The sequence below is a fragment of the Carcharhinus amblyrhynchos genome, chromosome 12 (assembly GCF_965287045.1).
Source record: "Carcharhinus amblyrhynchos chromosome 12, sCarAmb.v2.hapA, whole genome shotgun sequence".
NCBI classification, from domain to species: Eukaryota; Metazoa; Chordata; class Chondrichthyes; order Carcharhiniformes; family Carcharhinidae; genus Carcharhinus; species Carcharhinus amblyrhynchos.
This window is the reverse complement of record NC_137335.1, coordinates 348,598-361,502: the sequence shown is the minus strand read 5'-3', so window position 1 is coordinate 361,502 and position 12,905 is coordinate 348,598. Positions and strand designations below refer to the sequence as shown.

The following is a 12,905-nucleotide window of genomic DNA, read 5'->3' as shown; positions in this document are numbered from 1 at the left end:
GGGAGTTAAAGATTATCGGGAGCAGGCGGGAAAGTGGAATTGATCCACTTCAGAGCAGCCATGATCTTATTGAATGGCGGAGCAGGCTCGATGGGCGAGATAGCCTGCTCCTGCTCCTATTCCTTATGTTCTTATGTTCTTATGTTCTCTACCTGTGGACTAACTTGTGGTTTGTACAATTTCCACATAACTCCCTTGCTCTTCTATATTCTATAGCTCTGTTCCCTCTTCACAGAGGCTGCGATTTTCCAGTATTTTCTGTTTTTGTTAACTTTCTCATACTTAGTTTTAATTGGAGCTTTACTCCCTGACCCCCCCCCCACCTTTGCCAGAGTATGATCAACAAAAAGCTTGTATCATGAAGGATAAATATGTGTGCATATTCCATGTGTAATTGATCGGTTTATTGGTGGTAAGTTCGGTTACCACTTTGGCTCACCAAAAGCTTTATTCTTATTTAGAAACTATATAAAACTTTGAGTGAGGTGAAGCTCGAAGTGGAGACAGTAATAAAGACCGGGCGACAAATTGTTCAGAAACAGCAGACTGACAACCCCAAGCTGATGGATGAGCAATTGACAGCTCTGAAACTCCTGTACAATGACATGGGTGCTCAGGTAAGCAGACAGATATTGGGTTGATTTGGCAATGCCTAGTTAAAATTGTTCGAATTAGTCAGTGTCGCTTTATTTTAAAGTGGGAATCTTTTATTTGATAGTATAAAACTTTTACTTGAGCACAATCAAGATGTTTAAGTTATTCGAATTCACATTTTTCAGTCATTGGGACAGGAGGGGATATTGCGAAATCAACATACAAAATAATGATTTTAGTTCATGCACATACAAATGATTAACTTGTTGGCATTAATCGTACTTACTTTGATTTGTTGGTTGTCTTTGACAAGTATTATTTGATTCTAAAATTCTTAATTCAACTTTTATCATTTGTGCATTAACTAAAATATTTATTTTGTATGTTAACTGTGCTGTTTTCTTTATAGAAAGCCCTGAGAGTCCCGAGGACTATGGATAGCACTCTGTACAAACTATTCTATATGAAACAAGCAACTGTTTCAATTGCCTTAAAAATATGTTCAGAACAACTGAACTGTCCGAGACAATGGTTACCATTCTGTTCTTTTGTTGGCCCCTACTAAATTGCTAGGAATGGCCAATCATTGGCCCTTTCCACTCCGTCTGATGAAGGATCATCCAAACTCAAAACATTAGCTCTATTCTCTCTCCACAGATGCTGTCAGACCTGTTGTGGTTTCCAGCATTTTCTGACATTAGTTGAGGTCCTTGCTTCTAACCTCTTGAGTTGTGTGGACGCATGTAGGGGGCGGATCAGGCTTATTGATGGATGGCTGGTTGGTACTACATAGGCTAAGTAGGCCAATTGGATGAAGTAGCAGTGGACAGCATGAGTTGCCATTTTGTAAGGTAGCCGAGGTTGGAATTAAGGGAAATCTTAAGCCAATTAAGTAATGGTAATGTCTTAAGTGATATGACAGGCAGTTACATAGAAACAAGAAGCAGGAATAGGCCTTTGGCTCTTCAGACCTGCTTTGCCATTCATTTTGATCATGGCTAATCATTGAATTTAATATCCTGATTCCCCTTCCCCCCCCACCCCATATCCCTTGATCCCTTCAGCCCAAGAGCTATATTTAATTTCTTCTTGAAATCAGACAACATTTTGACCTCAACTGTATTCTGTGGTAGTGAATTCCACACATTCACCATTCTCTGGGTGAAGAAATTTCTCTTCACCTCAGTTCTAAAAGGTTTACCCCTTATCCTCAAACTAATTGATCAGACCATAATGGATGAAGTAATATATCGAAGCTGGCATGCTGTAGTGCTTCCAGTGTGATAGAGTGAGATATTGAGGCCAGTGAAAGAGAAGTGAAGAAGCAATGTGATAGGAAATTAGGAACATAGAAACAGAGGAGGTCATTTAGCTTCTCAAGCCTGTTCCTCTACCCAGTGAGATCATGGCTGACCTATGACCCAACTCCATGTGCTCACCATTGTTCCATATCTCTTAATATCCTTGGTTAGCAAAAACTTATCAATCTTCGTTTTAAAATTAATAATTGATCTAGTATCAATTGCAATTTGCAGGAGAAAAGTCAAGTCTCAAAAAAATGCACTTCTTTAGTTCCCTCCTTGGAAGTACTTCAAATTAACAGCATTATTGGTTTAGAGACCATTTATCACAAAGTATCAATATTCCCATTTTCAAAATGTTTTGTGACTATATTGTTATAAAACTTGCAGAACTTGCATGAAAATCCAGTGAATGACTACTTGAAACAAAACTAGGAATATTTTGGAAAAACTCCACAGGTGTGGCAGCATCTGTGGAGAGAGAAAAACAAGAGTTTACAGATGGAATTCTCCTAAAGAATTTCTAAGTGTTGTGCCCATCGGGAAAACCAGTGAGATTTTTGCTATGTGGTTTGGTGCAGTTCAGTTTGCAATTCAGGGCACTACCCAGCCATTTCCATGACCACCTGAGGGCTTTAGTGGCCTGTGAGTCCCCGGCGTGGCCATCACAACTCGTCTCCATTTGTGGAGACCTGTAGAGATTTGCGCTGCGTTCCTGCTGTACCCGAGCATCGGAGATTTGCAGGAGCCGGGTGAATGCATATTGAAATACTTATTTAAACATGCTAACTTTGTTGATGCCCTCGCTGGGTGTGAACCAGGTTTCATTGGGATGCCGGGTATGGGAGAATCTCAAAATGGGTTCTTGCCAGTGCTAACTGCACTCTGGACTCTCCCCTGTGATTCTCCAGCCCGAGTGGGATTTATGCCTGAGTGCCTGGGGCAGAGAGTTGTGTTCAACATTTTGAGTCCATATGACTCTTCTTCAGAGCTCTTATTTCAGTAATTGGCTAATTCCCAGTTCTGAGGTACAGCTTCCTAAATGACAATGACAAACCCGTTTCAGCTTTATCCAGGCAGTTGTACTCTATATCCTGATAATTGTTTAACCTTTCACATGTTCTTGCCTTCCAGGTCACTGAGGGTAAACAAGACTTAGAAAAAGCCTTTCAACTATCTCGCAAGTGGAAGAGTGAGACCAATTTACTTTCAGAATGGTTGGCAGCTACAGAAGGTGAACTGATCCAACGATCATCTGCAAGGGGAATACCTGTTAACTTAGATTCAGAAATCAAATGGTCCAGAGTGAGTATTTTTGTTCCTTCTCGCAAATAAAGATGATAATCTTTTTGCACTTTTCTCCTACTCACTTGACAGCTGGAAATCATAACTTGGGCTGTTACAGGCATAAATAGTAATTTGAGGGTTTCTTAGTTGACATTGATCCTTTTCAGGGTCAAATTCTGAAGCACTTTTTGATGCTGGAGTTAAGATACAGGGCAACCATGAGCTAATTGTTTGGCTGGACAGGAAACACTGATGTCCTCCTGTTCTTTATGTCCTATTTCCTCATAGCATGTATTGTTCTTGGGGAAAGGATAGGTAATCAACCCAGTGGCACTGTGAATCCAGTTGTTGGGAACAGAGAGACACTGAACAGCTTTTGAATGATGTTGCAAAGTATTTACAAGACAGAAATAGGCTATTTGGCCTACATGTTTATACTGGTATTAGTGCAGCACACATGGCTCTTCCCACTCTGCAGTGCCAAATGTTTCATTGCAGGGAGTTCTTTACTGAGCACTTTTCCCACAAAGATTGCCTACAGGAACAGGACCAGGCCATTTACTTCCTTGAATCATTGGTGAAAATTGTTTGAAGTAATTTCTTTGAAGTGATTGGCATCAAAAAGGTGAAGAAAGCAATAATGAAAGCTTGCAGCCTCCCATGATCGTCACTGATTGTCACCTTAAAGCTTTTCTTAAGAATATTTATCCTTGCACAAAGGTGCATAGTGCCACTTCTGTTCCCACCAATGATGTTGGCATGTTTTCTGACCTGCTTACAAGGTGGCAGATGATCCAAGAAGTCAGGACAGCAATTAAAGCTTGCTGAATATTGTAAATGAAATGGTTAACATTGTAGGTGATATTTCTGAAGGAATAACCCAACCTCAGTTGTCAGTTTGTATCTTGCTATATTTAATTCAAATCTTTATTGCAGAATTGTATCAGAAGACCTTTTTACTTGTTCCTGGAATATGAACACTGCTACCATTTGTTTCCCACCCCTAAACGTACTTTAGAAGGTCACAATGAGCTGCCACCTTGAACCCTGGCAGTCCACAATGCTGCTAGGAACAGAGTTCCAGTTTTTGATCCTGAAGGAGTGATATAGTCTGAGTCAGGATGATGTGCAACTTGAAGGGGAACTTGCAAGTTGTCTTTTCAAGCCTTTGCTGCCTTGAACTCCTAGGAGGTGGAGGTGATAGTTTGGAAGATCCTGTGACAGATTTTGAAGGGCTATTTGCCTGTTCCAATCCTAGTCTTCCTGTTCAAAGAGAGATGCCTAGTTGTTTATACAATCACTATGAGTTTATTAAAAATAATTTTTTTTTCATAGCAAGTTCTGAAGGAATTGGAGGTGAGGAAAGCTGAACTGGGTGGTATCACTGAGAGTAGTGCTGCACTTCAGGGGCTGATAGAGGGCAGTGAACGTGTTCTGGAGGATAACCTGTGCACACTGAACACCGTTTGGAACAGGGTCCGCACTGTGGCTCAGGGGTGGTGTGACAGACTGCTGGTAAGTAAATTCGCAACATATGGTTGATAGATAACTTTGCTGCATTATAGTTATACTGGAATGCTTGGACAATAATTTGCAGTAAACGAGGTACAATTACTGGAGGCTTTAAGTCCGGTTGTAGGAATACAATGTGTAAGGGTCCTGTTTAGATTGCAAATCAGATGAGGGGTGACTCAGGTTGACTAATGCTGATTACTATTGCAAACATCTATTACTTTATCATTGCTTGTCTATGCCTGAACATTTTGATTCTGAAAATAGAATGCTGTAATTCCTGCAATTGTGCAATACTCACACAAAGTAGGACTGTTGATCTCCTGACTATTCATGTAAAATACTTTACTATTAGTACCTCAGAGTGCCAGATCCAAATTTCTGTCACTTCAATATGTTTCATTTCATGATTCATATGTTTTGAGGATTGAATTTTTAAGTTGAAGGCAATTGAAACTCAAGTTCTTCTGTATCCTCTGCTACAATTACATTCTTTCTGTAATTATTTGACTAAAACTGCATGCAGTGTTCAACTTGTGGCCTATCAAGTCTTTTATATAGTTCCAGCGTAATCTCCCTGCTCATACGTTTTATGCCTCAGCTAATAAAGGAAAGTGATCTATTTTCCCCCATAACCACTTATCGACCTGTCCTGCTATCTTCAAGAATTTGTGGGCATGCACTCTAAGGTTCCTCACTTCGTCTACACCTGACACTATCCTTTTTTATTTATTATTCTTGTTTGACCTTCCCAAAAAATCACCTCACACTTTACCAGGTTGAATTTCTTGTGCCACTTTCTGCCAGTTTGGCCAGTCTGTTGATATACTTCTGCAGTCTACAGACCCCCTTACTATCAACCACACAGTCAATTTCTTTCTTGTGTGCAAATTTCTTGATCATGCCTCCTACATTTAAGTTCAAATTATTAATATATATCACTAAAAAAGGGGACCTTGGACTGAGCCCTGCGAAACCCCGCTGGGACCAGCCTTCCAGTCACAACAATACCTATCATCTATTTCCCCAGTGGGTGTGTAAGCCACAAATATACTGGGGAGTATAGTACCTGTCACACTTCTGAATACATTGCTTGCTTCTGACCCTGCGAGCCTCATATATGCTTAGCTCTGTCGGGACCCCCCCAATCAGAGTCGTCAGAACAATTCTCCAGAAGTGGCATTCCACAGGGACAGTAATGTATTCTTCCCTGTTTATATGAAGCACAAGATTGATTCCAGAAATGAAGGTTGAACTTGTGAAGAGAGATTGGGCAGTTTAGGCTGATACTCCTGGAGTTTAGAAGAATGAGAGGAGATTTAATTGAGGTGCACAAGGTGAAAGGAATAATTAGAGAAGAAAGAAAATCCTTTCTAGATCCTAACTTTAGAATTTTTTTTTGCAAATGATGTTTATGCTAAATTTTCAATGGAAAAACTCTCATACAGTGCTGTTTAATAGCTTCATCTCTTCATAAAACCTGTCACTTTGCATTGTGTCCATACGTATTTAATCCCATTTTGGTGACCTTCTATGTAATGATACGTTGGTGTAATGTAAGAATGCTGCTATGAAGTGTTACTGTAAACGTATTTCATAGTGAATATTTTGCACTGTCACCATCTCCAGTGCTTTTCACATGGCGATACCTAGATGAACTGTTGACAGCCTGAAGTTTTCGACATTGTAATGATTTTACTGTGTGACTTTATAGATGGAAGTAGTAAAGAATTTTCGTATTATATTTCTGGACAGTTTTTGTCATTTCTGTCTTCACAGGATTATCAAAACCAGATGGAAGGCTTTGATCAAAATGTTGCCCACATTAGCACCTGGCTATATCAAACTGAAATTTTACTAGATGAGATTGATAAGAAGTCAGACAGCGAAAGGGAAGAAATACTTAAGGTAAAAATGATCACAAAAGTGGCAGATTTCTCAGTGGGGAAGATTTACCTCCTGAAGGATTTCTTTAGATATGTTCTCACAGGGCAATGACATTCATAGTGTTATTCCACCCCATACCCACCACCACATCAGTATAAGCCCTTTTAGTGTCACTGATGTTACGACCTTGGTAGAGACCAATAATTATTTTAAAACCCTGAAATCCCAGTTATTTATTAAAAGAATGTAGTCACAAGATTCTACGGTTTAAAAAGCAAGAATTTTTATTATTGCAAGAGTCAAAACAACACAGGCCCTTATTACTATTTCAACTAATCAGCAATACAGTAAAACCCAGACTGATCATAAGTTAAATGTGACTTAACAGGCAAATTGTGGCCAATTGTAAACTGTAAATTACACATTAAATGGCAGATACAACTAAGACAGACCTTATAAATTGGTTCAGCACTCCACACAGTGTAAAAGTCATCACCCTCAGCTACTAAATCCTTAAACTCTTTCTCATAAAGGATTTCAGCACCTCTCCTCTAGGAGCTAATATGATCCCAGTCGAGAGAGCGCACAACCAAACCAAGTTCTAAGGATACCACCTTCACCAAAAATGGCATATGTTGGAACCTCGACAACTCTGTTAAGTTGTATAGATCCACCAATCTTATTTGTAGGCTGCAGCAATTTATTTCTAACGTCTGGATCTGTCCTTTTCAGCTTAACTGTACTGCGCCATTGGACTGATCAGCTGCTACTACTGAGCTTAGATGACTCTATGTAACCTCAACCAGTTTGAGTCTGCTCAGAAATCTCCCTGCAGTCTATTGCTTTCTCCAGGAAACAGCATCACCAGTCTCAAAATACTCCTCAACCCTTTATTTCCTGTCTCTTGACCCAGTTTTGGATCCAGCTTGTCACCTTGCCTTTGGAACCCGTGGGCTTTTCTATTAGTGATCAGTCTGTCATGTGGGATCTTATCAAAATGTTGCTAAATTCCATGTAGACTTCACCAAATGCACCACTGTCATTGACCCTCTTTGTTACCTCCTCAAAACAAATAATTACAATAGCTGAACCTGATTTTCCCTGAACACATACCTGTTCAAAATGATGATTCATTCCATCCCTTTTTTTTCTAATATATTTCCCATTAGTGAGTTTAGGCTTATCTGCCTATAGTTATTCTATCTACCTCTCCCCATTTTTAAACAATAGTATAACATTAACTGTGCTTCACTCCTCTTGCATCACACGAGTAAACAGGTGACTTTGTGATTAATGGTAATCCCCAGAATGTGAATGGTGGGTGCGTAGCAATGGTAATGACATTGAATGTGTCTTCAATCTTGTGACCACATTCTCTTAATAAAAACTGGGATTTCAGGGTTTTAAAATTGTAAAGAATAATGTAAAGATTCCCTCTTGTTGGAGATGGTCATCGCTGTGTGCTGTGAATCTTACTTGCTAGTTATCATCCCAAACCTGAATGTTGTCCAGGTAGTTCTGCATGTTGGTACGGACTGCTTCAGTTTCTGAGGAATTGAAAATGCTAAACAATGCTGTGCAGCAATCAGTAAACATCCACTTCTGACCTCATATTGGTGGGAATTGATGAAGCAGAAGAGATTTGGGCCTAGGATACTATGCTGAGGAATATTTGCAGCAATTTCCTGGGGGTTAGATCATCAATCTCCGATAACCACAACCATCTTCCTTTCTGCTAGTCTGACTCCAACCAGTGGAGAATTTAGCCCCTAATTACCAATGAGTTCCATTTTGCTGGGGCTCCTTGATGCCATGTGGCCAAATATTGCCTTAATATTCAAGGCAGCCTATCTAACCTCTTTAATTCAGCTCTTATGTTCATGCCGGGACCAAGGCTGTATGAGATCTGGAGCCAAATGGCCCTGGTGGAACCAAACAGAGCGCCAGTAAACATGAGACGTACTTAAGCAAAACTCTTACATTCCTCTACAAATCCCAGTATTGTAAAATGTAGAGTGCTACAGTGGACCAGAAGTATCCAGCTCCCATCCATTCATCCAAGTGTAAAGATAACAGAATTCTCCCTCATTGATAACTTTTCATGATCATTTATCTCCTTAAAATGCATTGTATTAGAACAAATACAAGGTTTATAAAATGTTGCGAGGAATAGACAGGGTGGATTCTCGGAGGCTGTTTCCCAGGGCTGAAATGGTCGCTACGAGAGGACACAGTTTAAGGTGCTGGGAAGCAAGTACAGAGGAGATGTTAGGGGTAAGTTTTTCACTCAGAGGGTGGTGTGTGAGTGGAATCGGCTGCTGTCGGTGGTGGTAGAGGTGAACTCGCTGGGGTCTTTTAAAAGACTTCTGGGTGAGTATATGGGATCTAATGGGATTGGCAGTTACAGATAGTTCTATGGCTTGGTCAGTATAGATGTGATCGGCGCAACTTGTGGGCCGAAGGGCCTGTTTGTGCTGTAGTGTTCTATGTTCTAAAGAACAAAAAAAAGCACAGGAACAGGCTCGTCGGCCCTCCAAGCCTGCACCGACCATGCTACTTGACTTAACTAAAACCCCCTACCCTTCCGGGCACCATATCCCTCTAATCCGATCCCATTCATGTACTTGTCAAGACGCACCTTGAAAGTCACTACCGTATCTGCTTCCACTATCTCCCCCGGCAATGAGTTCCAGACACCCACCACTCTCTGTGTAAAAAATCTGCCTCGTACATTTAGACAAATGCGAGGTGACGCATTTCGGTAGATTGAACCAGGGCAGGACTTAGTTAATGGTAGGGCATTAGGGTGAATTACAGAAGAAAAGAGATCTAGGGGTACATGTTCATAGCTCCTTGAAAGTGGAGCCATAGGTGGACAGAGTGGTGAAGAAGGCATTCGGCATGCTTGGTTTCATTGGTCAGAACATTGAATACAGGAGTCTTGTTGAAGTTCTATAAGACATTGGTAAGGCCACACTTGGAATACTGCGTGCAATTCTGGTCAGTCTAGTATAGAAAGGATATTATTAAACTAGAAAGAGTGCAGAAAGGATTTATTAGGATGCTACTGGGACTTGATGGATTGAGTTATAAGGAGAGGCTGAATAGACTGGGACTTTTTCTCTGGAATGTAGGAGGTCTATAAAATAATGAGGGTCTGAGACAAGATAGATAGTCAATATCTTTTCCCAAAGGTAAGGAAGTCTAAAACTAGAGGGCATAGGTTTAAGGTGAGAGGAGAGAGATACAGAAGTGTTCAGAGGGGCAATTTTTTTCACACAGAGGGTGATGAGTGTCTGGAACAAGCTGCCAGAGATAGTGTTGGGGTGGGTACAATTTTTTAAAAAGCATTTAGATAGTTACACGGATACGATGGGTATAGAGGGATATGGGCTAAATGTAGGCAATTGGGATTAGCTTAGGGGTTTTATAAATAAAAGATCAGCATGGACAAGTTGGGCCGAAGGGCCTGTTTCCATGTTGTAAACCTCTATGACTCTATCTTCTTTAAACCTTGCCCCTTGCACCTTAAATCTATGCCCCTAGTAATTGACTCTTCTACGCTGGGAAAAAGCTTCTGACTATCCACTCTGTCCATGCCTCTCATAATCTTGTACACTTCTATCAGGTCCCCCCTCAACCTCGGTTGCTCCAGTGAAAACAAACCAAATTTCTCTAACCTCTTCTCATTGCTAATGCCCTCTATACCAGGCAACATCCTGGTATGCCTTTTCTGTACTCTCTCCAAAGCCTCCACATCCTTCGGGAAGTGTGGTGACCAGAATGGAACACTATATTCCAAGTGCGGCCTAACTAAGGTTCTATATAGCTGCAACATGACCTGCCAATTTTTAAACTCAATACCCTGGCCGATGAAGCCAAGCATGCCACACGTGTTCTTGTATTCTACTGTCTCGTTTGGTAGGCAGTTCCACAATTTTAAACTCGTTTCAGGAAGAAGTTAGTAATGGAACACATTCTGTTTAAATAATTTGGTAACTCTTCATAATTACTGAAGTATTGGTTAATGCTGAATGTTCTCTGGGTTCTGTAGGTCTAGATGGATATTAAAACAGTGTTAGAACAGTGTAACTGTTGAGAGTATTTTTGCAGCGTTTTCAGTCTGAACTGGATGGAATCAGTTTGCAAGTTGACGATGTACGTGACCAAGCCATTTCCCTCATGAGCAATAATGGTACCATGTGCCGTGAAGTGGTGGAACCAAAGCTCATTGAGTTGAATCGTAATGTTGGGAGGGTTTCTCAGCACATCAAATCAGCAAAGGTGAGTAGATGTAAAAACACAATTACTGCCTAAGAACAGTCTCAATGAGCAGTCTCAGCCATAGTATTAGAAGGTTGGATGGAAATTTGTTGAGTGTATTCAGGAGGAATTTCTCATTGTATGCGGATGGACTGACTAGAGAGGAGGCAAAACTTGATATCCTCTTGGGAAATAAGGAAGGGCAGGGGACAGAAGTCCCCTTTGAAATGTAGATCACTTTGGGACCAGTGACAATAATTCTATTGGTTTTAAGATTAGCAATGGAGAATGATAGGTCTGTCCCAAAAGTTAAAATTCTAAATTGGGACAAGGCCAGCTTTGATGGTATCAGGCAGGAACTTTCAAAAGTTAATTGGGGGAATCTGTGGGAAGGCAAAGGGATGTCTGATAAGTGGCATGCTTTCAAAAGCGTGTTAACCAGGGTTCATGGTAAAGACATTCCTCTTAGAGTGCAGGGCAAGGCTGGCAGAAGCAGGGAACCCTGGATGACTCGGGAATCGAGGCCCTGGTCAAGAAGAAGAAAGAGGCATGTGACGTGCATAGGCAGCTGGGATCAAGTGAATCTCCTGAAGAGTATAGGGGGTGTAGAGTAGAGTTAAGAGAGAAGTTAGGAGGGCAAAAAGGGCACACGAGATTATTTTGGCAGACAAGGCAAAGGAGAATCCAAAGAGCTTCTATAAATACATAAAGGACAAAAGAGTAACAAGGGAGCGAGTAGGGCCTCTTAAGGATCAACGAGGTCATCTATGTGCGGATCCACAAGAGATGGGTGAGATCCTAAATGAATATTTCTCATCAGTATTTACTGTTGAGAAAAGCATGGATGTTAGGGAACTTGGGGAAATCAATAGTCTTGAGGAGTGTACATATTACAGAGAAGGAGGTGCTGGAAGTCTTAAAGTGCAGCAAGGTAGATAAATCTGCAGGACCTGATGAAGTGTATCCCAGCACATTGTGGGAGGTCAGGGAGGAAGTTGCGGGTCCTCTAGCAGAGATATTTGAATCATCGATAGTCACGGGTTAGGTACCTGAAGACTGGAGAGTGGCAAATGTCGTGTCTTTGTTTAAAAAGGGCTGCAGGGAAAAGCCTAGGAGCTACAAGCCAGTGAGCCTCACATCTGTGGTGGGCTAGTTGTTGGAAGGTATCTTGAGAGACAGGATCTACAGGTATTTAGAGATGCACGGACTGATTAGGGACAGTCAGCTTGGCTTTGTGAGTGGAAAATCATATCTCACAAATTTAATTGAGTTTTTTGAAGGGGTAACCAAGAAGGTAGATTAAGGCAGTGCAGTTGATATTGTCTACATGGACTTTAGCAAGGCCTTTGACAAGGTACTGCATGGTAGGTTGTTGCATAAAGTTAAATCTCACGGGATCCAAGGTGTGGTATCTAAATGGATATAAAATTGGCTTCTTGGTTGTAGAGAGTTGTTTTTCAAACTGGAGGCCTATGACCAGTGGTGTGCCTCAGAGAGCAATGCTGGGCCCACTGTTATTTGTCATTTATATTAATGATTTGGATAAGAATATAGGGGGCATGGTTACTAAGATTGCAGATGACACCAAGGTTGGTGGCATAGTGGACAGTGAAGAAAGTTATCTCTAATTGCAACGGGATCTTGATCAGTTGGGCCAGTGGGCTGACGAATGGCAAATGGAGTTTAATTTGGTTAAATGCAAGGTGATGCATTTTGGTAGATTGAACCAGGGCAGGACTCACTCAGTTAATGCTAGGGCACTGGGGAGAGTTACAGAACAAAGAGATCTAGGGGTACGTGTTTGTAGCTCCTTGGAAGTGGAGTCACAGGTGGACAGGGTGGTGAAGAAGGCGTTTGGCATGCTTGGTTTCATTGGTCAGAATGTTGAATACAAGAGTTGGGATATCTTGTTAAAGATGTACAAGACATTGGTAAGGCCACACTTGGAATACCGTGTGCAATTCTGGTCAGTCTAGTATAGAAAGGATATTATTAAACTAGAAAGAGTGCAGAAAAGATTTATTAGGATGCTACTGGGAGTTGATGGATTGAGTTATAAGG

The 12,905-nt window shown here is 41.0% G+C and overlaps 1 protein-coding gene across 5 annotated transcripts in view; it reads left to right on the top strand.

Moving 5' to 3' along the window:
• The window catches only part of utrn (utrophin), a 517,764-nt gene that overhangs the window by 173,517 nt on the left and 331,342 nt on the right, over positions 1 to 12,905 (top strand). For all 5 annotated transcript variants that reach the window (XM_080199920.1, XM_080199921.1, XM_080199919.1 and 2 more), the window contains exons 33-37: positions 462 to 617; positions 3,030 to 3,200; positions 4,518 to 4,697; positions 6,474 to 6,602; positions 10,695 to 10,865. In XM_080199920.1, coding sequence (XP_080056046.1) covers positions 462 to 617; positions 3,030 to 3,200; positions 4,518 to 4,697; positions 6,474 to 6,602; positions 10,695 to 10,865 — 807 coding nt within the window. The remainder of the gene's footprint in view (positions 1 to 461; positions 618 to 3,029; positions 3,201 to 4,517; positions 4,698 to 6,473; positions 6,603 to 10,694; positions 10,866 to 12,905) is intronic.